Source organism: Phacochoerus africanus, chromosome 5, assembly GCF_016906955.1.
Source record: "Phacochoerus africanus isolate WHEZ1 chromosome 5, ROS_Pafr_v1, whole genome shotgun sequence".
NCBI classification, from domain to species: Eukaryota; Metazoa; Chordata; class Mammalia; order Artiodactyla; family Suidae; genus Phacochoerus; species Phacochoerus africanus.
In genome coordinates, this window is record NC_062548.1 from 67,584,362 (window position 1) to 67,605,721 (window position 21,360).

Genomic DNA, 21,360 nt, shown 5'->3' on the forward strand with positions numbered 1-21,360 from the left:
TCTAACTTGATAACCTGTAGAAATCATTTAAATGGGAAGAGTTTCAAACACACAAATGAATATTTGTTTTTTTCCTCACTCCTCAAGCCATATCTTTTATTACTTTTATTACTCATGGGAAAAGGGCCCTCTTCCTACAGTTTAGAGAAAAAAAATGTTTTGAAATGAATAAAATATTTGGAAATGAGTGAGCCTCTCTATAATTTTCTTGGACTCAGTTTCTCATTGAGAACATATTAAGTTTCTTAAGTTTAGCCATAGCTAAACGTGGTCCCCAAAATTCTAACACATGACTTTCTCATTTTAAATTCAGTTTGAAAGTAAATAAAAGCACATAGAAAAACACACACAAAAGCGATTCCTAGACTATAAAGATGACCTGGAGTCTTCTTTACATATGATCTGCCAATTTTACCCCCAATTTCTGAAAACAAAGACAAAGCATGTTTAACCAGTTTTCAAGAAGATGCTCTAATCATGTGCTAGATATGCATTCAAAGGAAGGAAGAAAGCAGTCTTCAGATGTCAAGATTAAATGTGTTTATTTTGAGTTAGTGGATACAATGGTACATTAGATACCAGAACTCCAAGCTACACCTATGTATTTGCCTCTAAACCTTCACACATTGTCAGTTTCCATTCCTCTAACATTCCATCACTGGGCCTTCTATTTCTAGAAAAATCATAGTTCAATTTTTTTAAAAAAAATGTAAAAGCAAGATGATCACCACATTGTGCTTCCAGTGCCCCCAGAAGGATTATAATTGTTTTAAATAAATGTTTATCGTTTTCAGTAAAGGGGGGAAATTGATAACATGAGCACTAGTAATGGCACGACTAGAAGAGAAAGAACAGAACACAGATGAAAAGAAGCATTTTAGGCTGGATGAATTAGTTTTCCCTTAGTAAAAAATCCACATAATATCATGGATACGATATCAAAGTTAAACTGTTCAATTTGTGGGCCACACACTTAAGCGTATTGGCTAGTACATTTTTGCACTGAAACAGTAGCAATACAAGCTTTATGTTCTACCATTACACTTCCAGATTTTTCACTTATTAATATACCTGCCAACCTAATGATTCTTGCATGCATTAGAGTTTGCTTTTGTAGAGTTAAGTTTATTTTCCCCATCCCTCCCGCTCCCGTGAACATTGCAATGCGAACTCTTTGCCCAATTTTATGAGAATGTTGCAAAGGACAGCTCTGTACCACCTTGGGACAGGAATTCCCTGTCCCCACCCCAGGCTACAGATGGATCAGTCTTATAGATCACATCTCATCTTACATGCAAACAGACACTGCTCCCTTAATTTCCCCATGCCAGAGGCATATGAGTCAGCAGGTATGCATACAAAAATGGAATTAAAAAGAAAAGAAAAGAAAAAAGAAAGGAAAGAAAAAGCTCTTGTGTTAAAGCCTATCGTCCTAGAAGGAATCCATTGCTTTGAATTCACTTAAAGCCTGTACAGGCGAAATGTGTTTCTTCTGAGAACCTCGTCTAACTCGTGTCTGGAATTCTTCAGGCTTTTCTCTCTTCACAAGGGGCTTCTTTTCTGGAGCCTTCATCTTCCAAGACACAACAGGTGAGTTGACAGCTGCTGTCCCATAGACCTTCTGATACTTTGTTGAGGCCACATAGGATGCTTTCACTGTGAGGACAACAGCATTCATCAGGTTTTTAGCTGCCTGGATGAGTGATGTGGCACTGTCCAGCTAGAGCGGAAGAAGAATGAGATATACTCAGGTTAGTCAAGGTACGACATTCAGAAGATGGGGGTGCATTTTCACAATTAAAACAATCCTGTGTCTATGCAAGTATACAGTATTGCCCAAAGGGAGCAAATTATTTACACAACAAGGTGAATAGGCTACAAAAAAGTAACCTGTCTTCTGTCCCTAATTCCAAGATAAAAGAAAAAAAAAAAAAGAGGATACTCGATGATACATTGCTTTCTAAAATCCCAATATCACTAAAGACAAAACGATCTTTTGGGCATGTGAGGACTCCAATAGAACAAAAATGTTCCAAAGCGGAACATCTCATGTTATTGCATTAGGGTGAGTGGTAATGAGGACAATTACTCAAATGTTTGAAAAGCATTTGGCAGGCACTGAAGAATAAAATGTCATAAGGAGTTACATATCAATTTGATGGCCTTCTCAGTGGAAGTATCTATTTATAGATGATTTCTCCATCCTGAGCTCAGGATTGGTAGGGATGCAGGTAGCTAAGCAGAAGAACATGCTCATGGGTGCATGCTCATGGCTTTTACTTAGGTGTTTATTGTGCTGGGGAATCTGTCTATTTCAAGATCTTAAATATATGGCTTATAAAAATATCAACATTGTGTCAGGCTTGTGTAGGCCAGAGAGCATTCAATGAGACCACCCCCATCCACACGGTAATGAAATATTGATTTCTTCCATGTTCCAAAGGCTATTGAAAGAAATTGGTTTCCCCACTTAACTCTCCTAACAATCCTTATTACTATTACCATCAGTGCCCTTAAATGGTGAGAGACTTGGTCCAGTAATATTCAGAAGTTTACACAGCTTAAGCAATACAGTCCTTAAAGACTATCCTACTACTGTGACATACCACCACCCTATTGGGTAGGGTGGCTTTAAAATTGCAATGAAACGTCACAACATAGAGCAAGTGGATTTAGACATTCACCTCCAAACTCTAGGAACAGAGATTTTTTTTAAGTTCCTTCTTTTCTGCTTCTAACTGTTAAGACAGTGTGGTACCTACGAGATAATCATTCGATATCTTTTTCAAACTCCTGGACCACCAAAGCTGGAAATATTCAAAACTGCAATTCCAGACTCCCTTTCAGCCACAATTCTACAGGTGACCTAGGGAAAGGAAAGAACTACCAGCTGGACTGCAAATATTACTGCTGCCTCAGGGATGCATGAAGGTAGTCTGTTCATCGAACTTGTGACATCAGCTAAGGAATGTATCCATTGTGATTAAAGGAGAGATCCAAGGATGTGCCTAAGTAATATGCTTCTAGTTGCTGAGACGGCTCATTGTATAATTTGTAATTGATAGACTGCATCTGTATTAGAGAATGAGAGGTAGGCCTATAGCCTTCGGGGTGTGATGTAATTAAGCGTGTTTATGCCCACGGACCCCAAACACTGTGCCCTCCCCCCCTTGCATGAGGTGACCCACTTTCATTTAATTTGTCATCTCTTGAGACCAAAACATGTCCTAAATAGAGACTGGGGACATCAAAAGTTACTCTAAGGCCTCTATGAGGTTGTTGTTCTGGCTGTTCTCTGTTCCATATCCTTTATTAAAGCTAAATAAACATTATTCCGAGTTAAAAATTCTATGACAAATGATTTCAATTCTTCTACCACACAAAAAGCTCATAAAATCAGACTGCTGGAGAAAACAGAAGCAGCTTTCTATGGATGAATTTCTTGCAATACTTGAGGTTTCACCACACACACACACACACACACACACACAGATTAAAGATCAGCTTTACACTGACTCCACAATAATAGAAGCAGAGATTTGTAGATTAGAGCCGTGACTCAATGAATAAATATATAATTGTCTGCTTTGTGAATTAAATCGACCAAATGAACAGAGTAACTGCTTACTTTACCAATTCTATTATACCTTACAAGGTGTACACATACCAAAATAACTGTTTAACCCATAACGTCTACTTTATACAGTATAAATTTCTAAGCCTTGCTAAGGCAAAGCAAATTCTAGATTATTCATGTTAATGTAAGGGAAGCTAAGCACCGATTAGTGCAGTGATTCTCAAAGTACAGTCTCTGAGCCAGCAGAATCAGCATCACCGGCAAACTGTTAGAAATGCAAACTTTCAGGTCAATCCCCAAATTTCTCAATCAAAAGCTGTCAAGCCAGGGGATTCTGATTCATGCCAAAGATTGAGAACCACTGGATTAATGAAACCCAAAGACGATCTGAAGGCTTATTTCATCCCATGATTTCAGGACTTTCACCATTCACAAGTTTGATACCATCTGCTAGTTATCTGGTTGAATGTCACTTTTTCATCTTTCCAATTAAACTCCCAGGTAGAAGTGTAAATAATGAAGGAAACAGATAGCAAAATGCTGGGACAATTACGAGATCAGTCAAGGTTTCTTTAGGAGCTATAGGGCATACCCCTTGACCAACTGACAATTCCCTGTCAAAGTCTGTCAGGTTTCAAAAATGAGTAATATTCATTCACAAAGTTAGTTACTACTATCGTGAGCTACAGGTAAAGAGAAGGTAGAGAGATTTTATATCAGGGGACAGTTCTGCTGATTTGCTTTGGAGCAACAGAATTAGTAGAAGTAGAATAGGATAAGATATGTCTATTACATTATTAAATAGTTCCCAAAAACAAATCTTGGGAAAATTGAGTGGATCCAAAAAGAAGGATTACAAGTAATGTGGAAATTTTTACCACAGATTCCATTTTCAGATAGATGGTGTCTAATTCTGCTGCAAAAATAGGATAGCCTGTTTCGTCTTCAGAACCCTTTTGCTCTCCCAGCCTGATGCAGGAATCCTGTGAATAAACCTAACACATTGGTTGAGAGTGAGACAGTTCTGAATTATAAAGCCAATGATTTTGTTCAAGGGGCCTGGTAGGGCAGATTCTTAATTCACAGCAAGATAAAGCAAGGAAGCGAGGGCCAGCTAAGCCTGACCAAATATACTCATAAACAATAAGGCCTATCTAAAATTAATATGAAATTTGGTACTTCTTGTTGTGGCTCAGCAGGTTAAAGCCCTGACACAGTTTCCGTGAGGATGCAGGTTCTATCCCTGGCCTTTCACGGTTGGTTAAGGATCCGACATTGCCACCAAGCTGTGGCATAGAGCACAGGTGTAGCTCAGATCTGGTGTTGCTGTGGCTGTGGTGTAGGCTGCAGCTGCAGCTCCATTTGGACCCCTAGCCTGGGAATTTCCATATGCTGCAGGTGTGGCCATAAAAAGAAAAAAAGAATAATAATAAAATTAATAACAAAATTGACTTTTTCTTAAAACTTGAATTACCCAAAGATAAACTTTGCCATTTGCCCTATACCCCACAGTAATGATTTACATCATTTTCAGCACATAATTTATTTTATTTAAAAATGGGTCTCGCTCATGCTTGTCCAAAATAGCCCTGAGACCTGGTTTCTAAGTGGCACATTTTGCTAAAAATTCACTTCCTAAAGAAAATACATTCAAAAAAGAGAAAAGCTACATGACAAGAAGATTTTTAAACTGAATCTTTAATAAAACTTATTTTGCATAAGTGCATTCTGTTTTGTCATGTATACTGTAACTAGGGCATTTTCAAACAAGACATACTAATGACCATGTGTAAATGAAGTTCTAATAATAATAACTTAACATTAAGTGAATACTTACTAGGTGCTAGGGGTTACTTTATTCCTTTTAATTAAATTGCATGGGGAGTTCCCGTCGTGGCGCAGTGGTTAACGAATCCGACTAGGAACCATGAGGTTGCGGGTTCGGTCCCTGCCTTTGCTCAGTGGGTTAACGATCCGGCGTTGCTGTGAGCTGTGGTGTAGGTTGCAGATACGGCTCGGATCCTGCGTTGCTGTGGCTCTGGTGTAGGCTGCTGGCTACAGCTCCGATTCGACCCCTAGCCTGGGAACCTCCATATGCCGCAGGAGCGGCCCAAGAAATAGCAAAGAGACAAAAAAAAAATAATAATAATAATAATAATTAAATTGCATGACTCAAGTTTCAAAACTACTTGATGTAGAAACTATTAACCCCATTTTACAGATGAGGAGAGGAAAGCTTGGAGAAGACAGGTAACATGTCTCTGTAGTAATTGGCAAATTGGGCATTGGGACCAGTACTGTCTTTCTCTGAAGCCCAACATCTGAACCACTACACTGCACTACTTCTCTGCACCGTTTAATCTCTGGAAGCTTGTTTTTCTTTTTTTTTTTTAATTTTTAAAATTTTTGGTCACATCTGGCATGCAGAATTTCCTGGGCCAGGGATCAAACCACCAGCACAGCAGCAACCTGAGCCACGGCAGTGACAATGTCAGATCCTTAACCTGTGGCACCACCAGGGAACTCCTGTATCTTGTTTTTTACTGACTACTTATTCATAATTAACCTATCTTGATTATTAACTCTGTCTGGGCATCCTATAAACATCATGACTAAGTCTAGTGAGAGCTTCCATCTCCCATGATTTGTGGTTTTCAGTCTCATCCTCAGAGCCTGAATACTTTCTTACTAGATGTTCTGGCTTCAGATGGGCTACTGCCTAGCAGTTTTTCTTGGCCTTTTGGCTCTTCTCCTGGCTTGGATTCACCTTGATGGCAGCAATGCCTGGTATCTGATCTCTGAAGATTTTTCTTCTGCTCGCTCAGTTTCTCTGAAGCACATTCAATATGCAATTGTAATGACTGGTTGTACCCTTAGGTGAGGTTCAGCTACTCTGTTCAGTGTTCTAAGCCTTTACCTGGGCTGGTCTTGCTAGCTTTGTAAATCTTAAAGGTGGGCCATACCAAAGCCATTCCTCAAGCCGGCCTGCATATAGTGGTTAGACTTAGCCACAGAGACTTGAATCTTTTCCTGCTTAAGGGCCTTTCTATTCCTATTAGACATCACATTAAATCCCCACATCGAGTCTGAGAGAAGTGGATACTTAATTAAAAAAAAAAAAATAGCCTACATTTAGCAAATGTGACCCTGAGCCAGTCTATTTCCTTTCTCTCATTCAACCTCACAACCATCCGTGAGACAGGAAAAGACGATTCAACTCAATTGGGACGTGGATGGGGCCATTCAGCTTGTCCTGTACCACGTTGCTAGTAAGTGGGAAAGCCAAGATTTAAACCTGGGGATCCTAACCCCAGAGCTGGTTCTCTAATCATTGTTCCATGATGCTTCCCAGAGCACAGCATGGCAGAGAAAAATCCACAGCCCCAGACTTTACCGAGCTGTGCCAGACTAACTCCTTGTTCCATTTCATAGGTGTCTGCTGTCCCTAACCACGGAAATTAGGCTTCTCCTAATTCTGTCACTATTCTTTTTAAAATATCAAAGTACTATTTTAAAAAGGCAACAGATGTTTCCTCACATCTTGTTCTATTACAGTCCATAAAAAGCAAATAAGGGCGGGAGAGCTGTTTTATAGTCATTTCTGCAGGGTTTTTCTGGCTCTTTTTCTGCCTCCATTACCTCTCCATTCTTCTTAACTGCACACAACTTCTAACAGATGGATTTCTCTTTCCCTACACCATCCTCATATTGTTTCAAATGGAGACCACTTGAGGGAAGACTTTTCTGAATTGTTATTCTTTCATTAATTGATATTTGTGCTGCCTAATTCCTTACATCAAAGCTGAAGCTTCTTGTGAAAATGCTTACAATGATTCTTAAAATTTACAAGATCATCCCAAGATTTCTGAAATTCCACATCATTCAGGTTCTTGCTATTTCATTGACATAGGTTCACATTGCAGGAGATGTTCAATTTCAATAGAAACAGAATTTGACATAAATGTGAGTGTTTGACTCAAATCACACTCTTTTACCTGAAAAATGCAACTGCCTTTCTTGAAATACTGAATTATCACTTACTCTTTGCCCTACAGTCTAGCCTTCTATCTTCTTATGTACATATTTATTCATCCAAAGACTTCTTCAGACACTGATTGTGTGTCTATTTCATGCAAAACATTGTGCTCATGTGTTGGGTAGACAAACATTAAACCTAAAATTGTAATACCCTATGATAAGTGCTTTAGTAGGATGCAAGGTGGGGAATCTACCTTGAATCAGGTAGGGATCAGGTAGGAAAATAAGTTTCATGGTGGGCATGATATCTAAACTCACTTTAACTGATTAAATTGAAAGTTGTCAGTGCTTGGATGATTAAGAGTGCTGAAGAAAGACAATGCTAAAAAAAAAAAAAGATAAAGAAAGACAATGCTAAAAAAAAAAAAAGATAAAGAAAGACAATGCTGAAATTCTTAGCTAGTGCAACTGGGTATATAAAGATGCTCTTATCCCAGAAAATAGAAGTCAGAGGGCAGCTGAGGTGATGAACTGCTGAGTTTAGAACTTTGGACAAACTGAGTAAAAAGTGTGTGTGCTACATGCAGGCAGAGTTATCAAAAGTAGAGTTGAAATTCTGGGAGTAAAATTCAGGAAGTGAGAAGTAAGAAACTACATATTTTGTTATATTGGTCCTCCCAGTTGTTTCATGAACGGTGTTCTGCACACTGTAAATATATAATTTATGTCAATTTCTGTCTGGTTTCTTCTTCCCTTCATATTCCTTATTTAGTGTTCCTACAGAGAGAGATAATAAAATGCAGAATGAAATATTAAATCCACATTCCTCCTACCAGTCAAAAAGTCCAATAAATCCACTAAAAATTTTTTCAGCATTATACTTTCAAGATCAAAATCAATATCCTTTTAATAATCTAAGACATAACATCATAGAGAAATATCTTAACTATTCCGTTGACAGCCAAGGCTACTTTCTATTCTGTGAAATAATTAGCAATCCTTCACCCTTGATGATAATGGTGAATTTTCTGGGGCCAACCAGCACTAAGACAAATGCAGTTTAGATTTAACAGCTGGCTTTAACAAAATACACCCCCCCCTAATATCACATTGTCAAAAGTGCAAAGTCAGGTGAAAGAGGTGGAGAGAAATGCATTGGGTTAACCACATATGACATGGGAAATGTCTCAGGATGTTAATTTGTGAAGGTTAGGCATATAATTACAAAAGAGAATTAGGATTTCACTGTGTTCCACACCAATCCATTTAAAATACACACATAGAGATAGAAATACAACCTGGAAATGAATCTATTTTCAATACAGCTGGTTATCTATTACCACGAAATAATGAACCATAAATGGCAGTTCATGGAAACCCCAAGTACAAAGCAATCTGTCCTTGTATTAAAAATCATGCAAATATTGAGAGACTACTGGCTAGCTACACAGAATAAAATAAACTAAATCCATTTGATGGTGATTTTGAAATATAAAAACTGAGGAGTGATTACCTCAGAAAGCTTAGACGTGCCTGGGAGAAGTAACCCAGTCCCATTTGGACCTAGGTTATTTTATTCTAATTTTCTTAAGTCAGAACTGATGGTTCTAAGGACTTTGAAAATGCTAAAATGGGTAGACTCCATTGTAGCTGCTTGCAGGATATTTAATGATAATAACTTAGTGTTTAATATACAAGAAGATTTTAATCAGGATATACTGTACAACTTCAGGGCGGGGGTAGTGTTTTGGGCGTCTTGCGGGGGGGGGGGATGGGGGGAGGAAGTTGTGATGGAAGAATTGATAATAAATTGAAAGTAAACATCCTGAAATAACTTGAATCTTTCTACTGGAGCTGGTCATTTATTTATATTTAAACAGTTCTCTCTCCAAAAGGAGTCACAAATTGCTTGCAGGGGGAAAAAAAAAGACTTTGCTACAAGTCAGCTTTGCTGTTAATGAATGGGAGGTTAGAATCCCAGAGCATTGCAGCCCATTATCTGCCAAGAAGAACATTTCATGTTTAAAAAAAAATCCATGAGGCTTTGAAGAGATATTTGATCTCCTTAGAAACTGTGATACTTTTGAAATACCTTGAAATTCTGTCTACTTTTCCAGAGTCTATATCAATAACACTTTTTAAAAATACTAGCAAGTCCAGGGTAACAAATAACGGAAGCAAACAAAGACCTGGTGAAAATGTTCAGCCTAAATGGCCTATTTCTCCACCTCATAGATGTTTACATGCTTGCAAAAAAGATGATTCCCGTGTGGCAAGCCCTTGTTTCAGAGTCCTAGTCCACTTACTCATCCTTGTCAAACATCAACAGTGAAGCAAATTAGCAAAACTGAATTCCTTTCTGTTAAGACAGTGGCAGTGATGACCATAGGGCAGCAATTTGCCACTCACCCCTATGGTGTCCATGGCAGGCATTATTAATCAATCATGGCACTTTGCTCCCTCAGAATCTGCTCAGTGTCATAGGAAAGAAAACTTCTTTACTTCTCCCCTCCAAGAGTGGTCAAAAACAACTGACACAGTTTATAACAGATACATCATCTACTGTATCTCTATTCCCGTATTTAAATTGTTTAATACATTCTGTTTTTGTTATTACCAACCGAACCACTGACAAATATATCTTTTTTTTTTTTTTTTGGTCATTTTTGGTTGCACCTGTGGCTTGCAGAAGTTCCCAGGTCCAGGATAAAACCTGCACCACAGAAGTGACCTGAGCTGCATCAGTGAAAATGCTGGATCCTTAATCCACTGAGCTACAAGATTTTTATCTAAATAAAGCTGTGTTTCCTCCTTCTTCCCATAGTTAATTTTTAGGGGCAAACGGTGAACTTTATACTTCCACCATAGTATGAGTTGTTAATTAATGAGATAGTTAAGCAGCTTTATTTAGATAAAAATCTTGTAGCTCAGTGGATTAAGGATCCAGCATTTTCACTGATGCAGCTCAGGTCACTTCTGTGGTGCAGGTTTTATCCTGGACCTGGGAACTTCTGCAAGCCTCAGGTGCAACCAAAAATGACCAAAAAAAAAAAAAAAGATATATTTGTCAGTGGTTCGGTTGGTAATAACAAAAACAGAATGTATTAAACAATTTAAATACGGGAATAGAGATACAGTAGATGATGTATCTGTTATAAACTGTGTCAGTTGTTTTTGACCACTCTTGGAGGGGAGAAGTAAAGAAGTTTTCTTTCCTATGACACTGAGCAGATTCTGAGGGAGCAAAGTGCCATGATTGATTAATAATGCCTGCCATGGACACCATAGGGGTGAGTGGCAAATTGCTGCCCTATGGTCATCACTGCCACTGTCTTAACAGAAAGGAATTCAGTTTTGCTAATTTGCTTCACTGTTGATGTTTGACAAGGATGAGTAAGTGGACTAGGACTCTGAAACAAGGGCTTGCCACACGGGAATCATCTTTTTTGCAAGCATGTAAACATCTATGAGGTGGAGAAATAGGCCATTTAGGCTGAACATTTTCACCAGGTCTTTGTTTGCTTCTGTTATCCGTTATTTGTTAATTAATGAGATAGTTAAGCAGAAGACATAAGTATGAACCAAAGGGCAAAGCATTTTTAAATCAGATGATAAAAATTAGCTGAATATATTAACCAGTATGGTGTCTGAAGTGCAAACGACCATCACAGGTGTATTGTGATTGTTAAAAAAGAAAAAGAGAATGACTCCATTCTTGCTATTAATATTAGAACATATCCTGATCCTTAAAAACCAAGAGTCAAAATACTATAGGTTAACTCCTGAAGAGTTAATCTTTTTAAATTGGCTTAATCCCAGGGCTATTCCCATTTGAGTACAGGATCTTGAAAAGTAAATGTTTTACCACTTTGAGTAGTGGATCAATCACAACAGAAAGGAGGACAGGAGGTCTGTTATTTTTTCCTGCAGGGCTTTCTTGAGAGCTGCCAGGAAGGCAGCTGGTGCTCTACCAATGCTGAAGGCCAGTTATTAGGAAATCTGTATGTAATGGCTCAAGATGAAGTTGGCAAAGGCCTACACAGAAAAGCACTGTGATCTCAGCCAGGCTAAGAAAAAAATCTCCACAGGGTTGCTGAGAAATTTACCAATTGGCTCTCAGGTAACTTTCTCAACTGGACATATTTGTGTCTTCCTTTCTAATTTCATTTAGGTAGGGAGTAGCACTGGAGAGTCAGCCAGTCCACTGATTAACTGTCTTCATTTGCATTTTTTCAATTATAGGTAAGTAAACCTTGGGGACTCCCATGAAGGCTTAATTACAGTCAACAAATTTCCTAAATATGGCTTAGAGCCATTTTTCTCACCATTAGAGGCAGAATAGTTTTTGCTCAACCCCAAACAGGGCAATCTTGCTAACCTTGGAATCCCAAGGAGAAATGGGAGTATTGAAAAGTGTTGGCTCTTGGAAAGTTATCAACAGGCATCTCTATTCCTCCAGGCAGTCCTCATCTCTCTTTTCTAGATTTCTTCCTTCCCATATGTTTCTTTTCCCATCACATCAGGTCTTCTCTGGGTTGTTGTGATATAACAATAGAACCACAGGAAATAAAACCAGCAAGGGCAGACGTATGAATTTATTTATGTATAATTTAGTATAATTGGGATATATTCCTGGGCAGGAAGACAATCTTTATGTCACATAAATATACCATGCATTGGAGTTCCTGTTGTGGCTCAGTGGGTCAAGGACCCAAAGTTGTCTCTGTGAAGATGCAAATTTGATCCCTGCCCTTCCTCAGTGTGTTAAGGATTCAGCATTGCTGCAAGTTGTGGCATAGGTCACAGATGTGGCTCAGATCTGGTATTGATGTGGCTGTGGTGTAGGCTGGCAGCTGTAACTCCAATGTGACGCCTATCCAGAGAACTTCCATATGCCATGGGTGTGGCCATAAAAAGAAAAAAGAATGGTACGTGTTATAGTTGATCTTGTCATCTTTGATCCCTATAGGACAGCCACCTAGCAGAACGTCATCACCTTTGATTTCTTTATTTCCCTCTTCTCCCTCCCTCTGCCATATTATCATTATTGGAAGACAAATCTAAGACAACCCATTGCCCAAGAATCCAAGAGAAATAAGTTTTCATAACATGGATCAAAGAGCCACCAATTGACCCAATATGCTCAGAAGTGCCTAGCTGTATATGGTTGTGATATATCTGTTGATAAGTGATGAAGGCAATTTAACCACTTACAGAATGTCCCAGGCTCCAGCATGCAAGGCACAACCACTAAGTGAAGAACAAACCACAAGAGTCAAGGACCACAGATTCAGGTGTTAGCTGATGGAGGACTGTGCCTGGGCGGTGAGCATGATGTGGAAACCTGAGTCATTCTTCTCCATACTTTCACTTCTCTTCACATTCAATTACTAGGAATTGTGTCAAATGTCATTATTCATATGTTGGGGAAACTAAACTCCCATTCAGCCCATGCCTCTCTCTTCATCGGGTATGTGGCAAGAGCTGGTCACAGCCTCTGCTGCTACCTCCCTGAGTCATGCATAAAGATAGTAAAGAGTAGCAGAAGAGACCCCTTCCCCCAGGGAGTGTTTGCTGCCTCTTATTAGGATCCCAGTCCTCTCTTTCTCACCCTAGTCTTCAAGTCCTATACATTCTCTCCCCTCTGGCTGACCTTTCATGCTCCACTTCCAGCTCTCCCTGTTGGTCCCTCCATTTCTATCTTTTCCTCTCTTATGGTGAAGGAAAGCTTGGTCTCTGGACTCAAACCCTGAGTTCAAACCCTGATGGTCCTAATCACTGGCTATATGATCTTGAGAGAACTATTTAACCTAGCTCTACCTGAAATTCTTTATCTTATCTTTATCTAAAGTAAAAGTGAAAACAAAACAAAATACTTTCTAGAATTATTAAGTATTAAATGAGATAATGCCCTGTAAGCCGAATGCCTGGCCCATGGGGGCCTTTAGAAAATCTTAAGCTTTTATTATTACTGTGATCCATCTTTCCTGAAATCACTGTGAGTCCCCAAAAAAAAGGCTCTTTTTTAAAGTATATTTTCTATTTCCATCTCCTCCTCTACTTTCTCCTTTCAAGGTTTCTCCTCACTTCCTCCAAATCTAGCAGTTTGGACTCTCTAACCCTCTTCTTACTGAAGCTTCTACTACCTTAGCTTACTCTCAATATTTGATTATTATAGCTTTAATGTGTTAAGGATAAAGGCATGGAGAATTTCATAATAAGAATAGAAAAGCACCAAAATATGTTCTTTTCTAGCACTGCTAAACCCTTTAAATGGAAGGAAGGAGGGCTCAAGATTCAGTACAAGAAAATATGGGGGTTTTACGTATAGCACCCCATACACCTAAGAATATTTAGGGCTTATAAAGGTTGGAGAAGGACTTCATAGTTGAAAAATCAAGATGGCCCTAGTAGGATGTGGAGGGAAGAAAATCTGGTCTGAGAAGGTACTATTGCAAAATCTAATTTGAAAGGCAGGGAAATCTACTCGATATTTTGTGATAACCTATATGGGAATGGATGTGTATATATGTATGCCTGAATCACTGCTGAACAGCAGAAATTAGCACAATACTATAAATCAACTGTAATTAAGTAAATTTTTAAAAAAAGAAATAGTATATTTTACTGAACAACTTACAGGACCTAACATTTCAAAAATTCAAGCTTTTCATTTTGGTTAAGACATTATTTATAGATATTTCTTATCAAAAAGCAAAAATGATACCTGGGAAGCCTAGCAGCCTAATTAAATTCAACTCATATGGCTGTTAGAACCCAGTTGAGACCCCAAGCTACCTTACATAGATTCCCTTCTGTCCTAGGAGGGCCCATCAAACACTGAAGTTTAGCTTTCTAGGACCTGTGCTTCAACTCCATCAAAATACAATTGGGTACCCTAGATGTATTTCCTAAAGTCTTAAATCTATTGTTCTCAAAATGGAATATTTTTTATTTTTAATCTTTAGCCCATTGGATCTAGCACTTACTATCTCCAACTAAGATCATCCTAGCTCATTATCTTCATCCATCAATAGACTCACAGTATGCAACCAACATATGCTTTGGGGTGCTTAAATGTTTCAACCACCCAGCATCCCAGAACATGAGCATACAAATCTTGCTGGCTTTGGGCAGTATTGTGACCACATTTATTAACCAAATAATTTAGCAAAAGTCAGGTCTTGAGAATAGACTTTGTAAGCCAAAAATCCAGGATAATTAAAAGTCAAAATATAAGGAGAAGACATTACCGAGGCCATGTCTAGAAAGGCCAGGAGATAGCAAGAAGTAGGACAGGTACCAAAAACCCCAGAATGGGCAACCTTTAAACAAGTCATACTTGTCAATGCTCCAAGCCTCTTGCAGAAATGCCTCTTTTAGTGAAAGCAAAGATGGCTGATATGTAACAAATTTTCTACCATTTCTTCCTTGGTAACTTTGGCAGGCACTCCCAGTCATTAACAGTCCTTTGTTCTACTGGGGTACATGGAATGATTGGCCAAGGGGGACCTGCTATATAGAACAGGGAACTCTACCCAATATTCTGTGAAGAGAATTTGAAAAAGAATGGCTGTATGTACATGTATAACTGAATAATTTTGTTGTACAATAGAAAGTATCACAACATTGTAAATCAACTATACTGCCATAAAACTTTTAAAAATGAAAACAATAAACAATTCTTCTTTCTATTGGCCCTAGACATGGCCTCAGAATTCTCCTCAAAACACAGCCCAGTGAATCCCTAGCAATTGATTAGAGTAAGTAATCAAGATTAAACCTATTTGCCATATCCACTATGGGCCTTCTAATTCTCCCTGCAAAGGCTATGCTTTGATTAACAATGGTATATTAATATCATTTCCCCCTCATTAGCATACTTTTAATGCATATAATTCATAAAGAATGATCCCTTAAATATAATGCAAAAAACTGAAGTGAAATCTTAGACACATATGTAACTATATAAAATAATTCCCTGCACTAACATAGAATCTCAAACCTTCTTTTATGACAGACATGAGAATTATGGGAAGAAATGGATACAATTATTCAAGGGCTCCTAAGAGGTCTTCAGGATAATGCATCTTTTAAAGCCAGTCATTTTAATTAAATTATTTTTAAATCTCAGCAGTTGATCCGTGGCTTTTCATAACTGAATACATTTCTCTGCCTACTTTGAAACATTCTTTCAGTAGACATAGAATAAGACCCTCCAATTCTTTTTATTTTTTCCTGGTCACTGCTTTTCTCATTGTGAGATGTAAACCCACTGCCAATTTCATCACATATTCAATTAATTTCAAAGTGTTCATTGGGCATACTCTCACAGATTCAGATAGAGGTTTCTATCTTTAATTCAGAACACAACTCAATGAGTTGTAAGCATATATTTTCCATCTGGATCCTACCTCAGGTCCTTGGAAGGACTTTCACAAAGACCTCTCAACATTTAGAGATGGCTTAAGTTTCTGGAGACTTTTCTTAATCACTCTTCCCAACATTTCAGAAACAAGTAAGAGCTACCTGCCCTTCCCTCTGAATTCTTCATCTCAGTTACTTACACAACAATTTTTCCAACCGTTTAGGTTAAAAACCCAGAAGCCTATGTTACACCTTATTTTTCTGACCAGTGTCCAATCTGCCATCATATCCTGTCCACAGCATCTTTGAGATATATCCAAATATTTGGCTTTTTTTTTTTTCACCTTCTCCACTGTTACCACCATAGTCCAGCTTCATCGGAATCTTGTTAGATCATTGCAGCATCTTCTCTCAATTAGTTTTCTTGCTCCCTGCTCTTTCCTCCCTTTAATAGGAGCCACAATATTCCTATCACATGAGGTCACTCAATGTCACTCTTCTCAACACTGTCCAGTGGTTCCCATCTCATTCTCAAGCTATCAAAGTGAACTTAAAGGTCATATAACCTGGCTCCCAATAATTCTTATTTCTCCCTTGTTCCCTCCACTACTAAATGTTATTCCCTTGACTATTTCTCAGACAGACGAGTTATGCCTGCCCTTCAGGGCCTTTGCATTTTTTTTCCTATACCTAGAATGCTCTTACCCTAGATACCTGCAAATATTGGTCCCTTAAGTCCATCAGATATTTAATCAAATGATAAGTATCTTAGTGAAAACTTCTATTTTCAAATTACACTCCACTCACATCCTTAACCCCTCAATTTGTTATCCTCTTTTCATTTTAATATTTTAAATTTTGTCATACATTCATCACCATCCAACACATTTTTTTTTCATGGGTTTATTGTCTCTCACTCTCTGCTATATCCCAAACACCTAAAAGCAGTGTCTGGCATATGAGTCTTCCATAAATATTTATTGAATGTTGTTGAATAACTGCAGCTTTACAGATGAGGAAATAAGAGATGACAAAGCCTGTCCAAAGTCACAAAGCTGGGGAAGAATGCCAAGTCCAGTATCCAACTCTCCACACGTTTGACGTGTTCATTCTTCCACAGAAGAGTACCCCAAGGCATAATATTGGCAGAAGAGGGGAATTTAGAGACATAATATACAAAGTAAATGTTAGCCAGCTGCAATACATATCCTATGACTTCTCCCTCTCACTGTGTCTTCCGTGATACAGCTTCACAATCATCCGTTGCTCCGAAAACATCCACAATTCAGTTTTCAATTATTTACGTTTATTTCTTTCTGTATATAAAATACTGAGCTTTCTTTAAGAATCATTTCTGTCATTAATAGTACAAGCATGTGTGAGGCACTGAGCTGTATTTTCTAGGTATAGTTCTGGTGTCTTAATAAATGATTTCTAAGATGTATAACGTAGATACCACCAATCATTCTTTACTTACAAGAAAACAGAGAACAAGTTCTTTGTGAACTTGCATTCACAAATTCATATCTAATAGAACTCAGCTTCAGTCCAACCACGTGACACATGACATGCAATCTTCCTTTACAGGCAAATCCATCCTAGTGTTTTCCTGCTCTGAATTCTCTGCTCATGGTTACTGGTGCCATTTCTCTGGATCTCACTACGAGTTGTGGTAATTTTAACTATTCACAAGTGTGAATCAACTGACCAAGTAGTAATGAGGTAAATTTACCTAAGCCATGAAGAAAAAAGTCACACCAACTGTCAATCTTGCCATCATGATTCACATGAGATATGAGTGAGGCACAGAGCAGGGACATTACTTTCTACTTTCTTGCCAGCAACTAAAAAGTCATATACATGTTCAAAGAAACCGTAATCAAATAAAACATCTAAGTATCCTTTCCTCTAGCAATGACATACACCACTTGCTATTTATAAAATATTACAAAAAAACCCAAACTTTTTTATTCTCAATTTCTACAACAAAGCCTTTTACGAAGCCCTGCCATGGGCACCATGATAGGATGTAAGGCTGACATAGTTTTTAAGAACCCAACATATATTAGCTATTGCCGTCATCTATACCATCTGACACACATTATATCCTGTATTTCTTATTCAGCTATCAGTCTAAGGGGGTTGGGGAGCAGAAGCATCCTTTAAATGCATAAAGCACAACTGCACAAAGAGAAATTAGCTCTAATTTTGGCTGTGCTAGTAGCTGACTATGAAAGCTTCTATTTCTTCAGCTATAAAATGGGGTTCTTTTTTTTTTTTTTAAGGCCCACACCCACTGCACATGGAGGGACCCAGGCTCAGGGTTGAATCAGAGCTACAGCTGCTGACCTACTCCACAGCCACAGCAAGGCCAGATCTGAGCCGCATCTGCGACCTACACCACATCTCATAGGAACGCCAGATCCTTAACCCACTGAGCGAGGCCAGGGCTCAAACCCACAACCTCATGGTTCCTAGTCGGATTCATTTCTGCTGCACCACGATGGGAACTCCATAAAACGGGGTTCTTAATACCAATGTATTTTCACCAGTTACTGAGGTCTGAGTAAGTAAACTTGAAACACTTTTTAAATTTTAAATAAGTATGTCACTTTATAGATTATTACATAACTTCTGAGTATCTTTGGGGAGTTTCTTTTTTTTAAATCTTCATCATAGTTAGTTGGACCATCTGAGGTTCAGGTCCAAGAAACTCTGCACAAAGAAGAGTATTCCAGTAGATGCCCAGGGTGAGAGTGCCATAAGCCTTAGCAAGACAAAAACAAGGTATTTCCAAAAAGAGGTACGCTTTCTCTTTTCACTTGACATTGCGTATGACTTGGGCTGAAGTATTGTGTGAATGTGAGAGTCTTCTCCCTTTTTATGAGCAAGTACTTCCTGGACCTCCATTGGCACGTTCTCCACAAAGACTAGTACCACAGTAGAACTGGGTATATGTGTCCCTGGTGTTCAGTCAGTCAGGTGATAGATTCTTAGTTCAGGCTGCTTCTTAAATTGACCTATAAGACCAGCCTACTGATAAAAGTTTATTAGTAGTTCTCTTTATTTCATTAATGTACTTTGGATATTTTCCAGATTCAAAACACATTGAATATCCTGACCAATATGTTAATTGTTCAATATTCACTCTCTTTAAAAAAAAATTACACAATACTTTATCTTTACTATTTGCTATAAGGGGTGGAGGGCAGATGGAGGGATGGAGGTTTAAAGAGAAGTAACTTGCTAGGTAATAAGACAACTGCCAGGAATTGAAGTGCATGACTTCTTCCCCCAGGTTTAGGGTATTTAATAATATATTGCAGCTTCAAATAAAAAATAAAGAGCATTTAAGGTGGTTCCCCTGAGAAGCCCGGATATATCCATCCCCTTATAGGTGTCTGCTAGGGCTTGGCCTGGTTTAGAACTTTATGGGCTCATTCAATTGGAGTGACCACTTTAGGGAAAATACAGCAAAGGCACCGAAGGGCTCCCTTAGATCTAAAACTGGAAATATTATTTCTTTGGTCCAACAAAGAACCTATATGGATGCACAACATATTTTCTATTCTCTTGCAAAAGAGGTTGAACTGTACAGGAAACTTTCAGAACCACAGATTAAAGGACACAGTATTCTCAAAAGACTGGAAATGCATAACAGTACTGCCAAAAATCAGAGAAAAAATATTAGGGGTTCCTTTGAAAGACAGCCTCAAATCTATAAAATTGGAAAACTTCTTTGAAAAAAAAAAGTATTCCGTGAACTTCCAAGAAAATGACAACTTTTAACCCGTGAACAAAGATAAACATTAAAGGGTTGGAGAGAGTCTGATGCACTATCTTGCCCCCACTGAAAATCATACTTAATATTAAGATGAAAGTCTCCTCAAGGCACAATCCCTATCTTGGAGTCCCTGTGAATCTAGCCTTTGACAAAGTTAAATCACCCCCATATTTATTATAAGATGTAAAGGCAACCTCATTATTTCTTTACCTGATACATTAAAAAATGCCAAGGCACATATTTCAAATATACTACAGCTACATCTTTGAAAGAAAGAGTGATCTCAGTTTTATCTGGAGTCACCACCTGTTACAGTTCTCCAGGCTTCTCTAAAAAGAATTAATGCTAAACTATGACACATATTCAATGTCTACCTATAATTTGCTGGGATTCACGGGCTCACCCAATACTAATTTCAGCACTGCAGAATTACTCATCATAAAAATTATCTCAAAACACCCACACAAGTAATTTGAATCTTAAGGAGACCACTGGCCTGATGCATTTCTTAATATTATTTTTAATGAAAAAAAATAAACTATCACCTTGTTTTTTCTTATTTTTAAAAATGTACTTATTATCTACTTCATAATATAAGGATTAAAAATATATACAGAGAGAAGAGCTAAAGTAATATGTAATGACATGTGAAAACAGTTTGGTGTTTTTAAAGGTGCTATAAAAACAATTGTATTGTCTTAAACGCAATACCCTTGTTTGCAAAAAGCAAGAAAGTGAAGTCATTTTTCTTAACTTTCTTTTAAACAACATTCTTATCAGAACCCTTAACTGCCTTTTAGATTAGAAATGCCTACATTTCTAAGACCAGAATACTTGGGGTAACCAAGAAGGGAGACAGATGGAGCCTTTTAAAAGGTGTATGAAGGTTATGGCCAGAGGATGAGCGTGGTGGGTTCTTAGGAATCTTGTTTTTAGAAAAATGCACATCCACACCCTCATGCCAGGGATGGGAATGGGCCTTTAGCAGATGAATCTGTAACCATTATATCTGCCATCTTCTACCTTTCCAGAGGGAAGATTTAAAAGGTTCCATTTCAAATAGTATGTATGTTCTAAGGGAAAGATTAAGATTTCAGCCAGACCTATGGTTCTCATCCTGGGGCAATTCTGTGCCCCAACCCCAGGATATACTTGGCAACAATCAGAGACACTTGCTTGTCACTTCTGGGGAAGGCAGGTGGCTACAAGCATCTAGAGGGGAGATGCCAGTGATGCTGCCATACATCCTACACAAGGGACAACCACAACAAGCTTCCCACAATGAAGATTATCCAGACTAGGCTAGATTGGCATGGCCTTGTGGAACAAGCCATGAGGTCTTCTAAGAAAGGGTTGAAATTGGCTTCAAGTCCTGGGTAGCTCTCACCAGAGCCTCATCCCTCCCTCCTTCCTAAACCAGTCATTTTCAAAGTATAACCCAAGAGTGGAGGCACCCAGAAGGTTTAGAAATAGAACACAGATTCCTGACCTCAGACATGAGTTTCAGAGTCATGAAGGCAGAGCCCAAGTTTCTCTGTTTTTATTTCCTACTCATGTGATTCTTCTACAGATTAAAATATAAGAATCACTGCTTCCCATCTCTGTTGAAGTCTTTCCTTCCTGTATTTTCATCTGTCACCTCTCTGGAGTGATT

General features: G+C 38.3%; 1 protein-coding gene across 2 annotated transcripts in view; it reads right to left on the minus strand.

Moving 5' to 3' along the window:
* Nucleotides 1–525: 525 nt before the first annotated feature.
* The window catches only part of CTNNA2 (catenin alpha 2), a 281,632-nt gene continuing 260,797 nt past the window's right edge, over nucleotides 526–21,360 (minus strand). For both annotated transcript variants that reach the window (XM_047781655.1, XM_047781656.1), the window contains one exon: nucleotides 526–1,720. In XM_047781655.1, coding sequence (XP_047637611.1) covers nucleotides 1,433–1,720 — 288 coding nt within the window. In that variant the 3' untranslated portion in view covers nucleotides 526–1,432. The remainder of the gene's footprint in view (nucleotides 1,721–21,360) is intronic.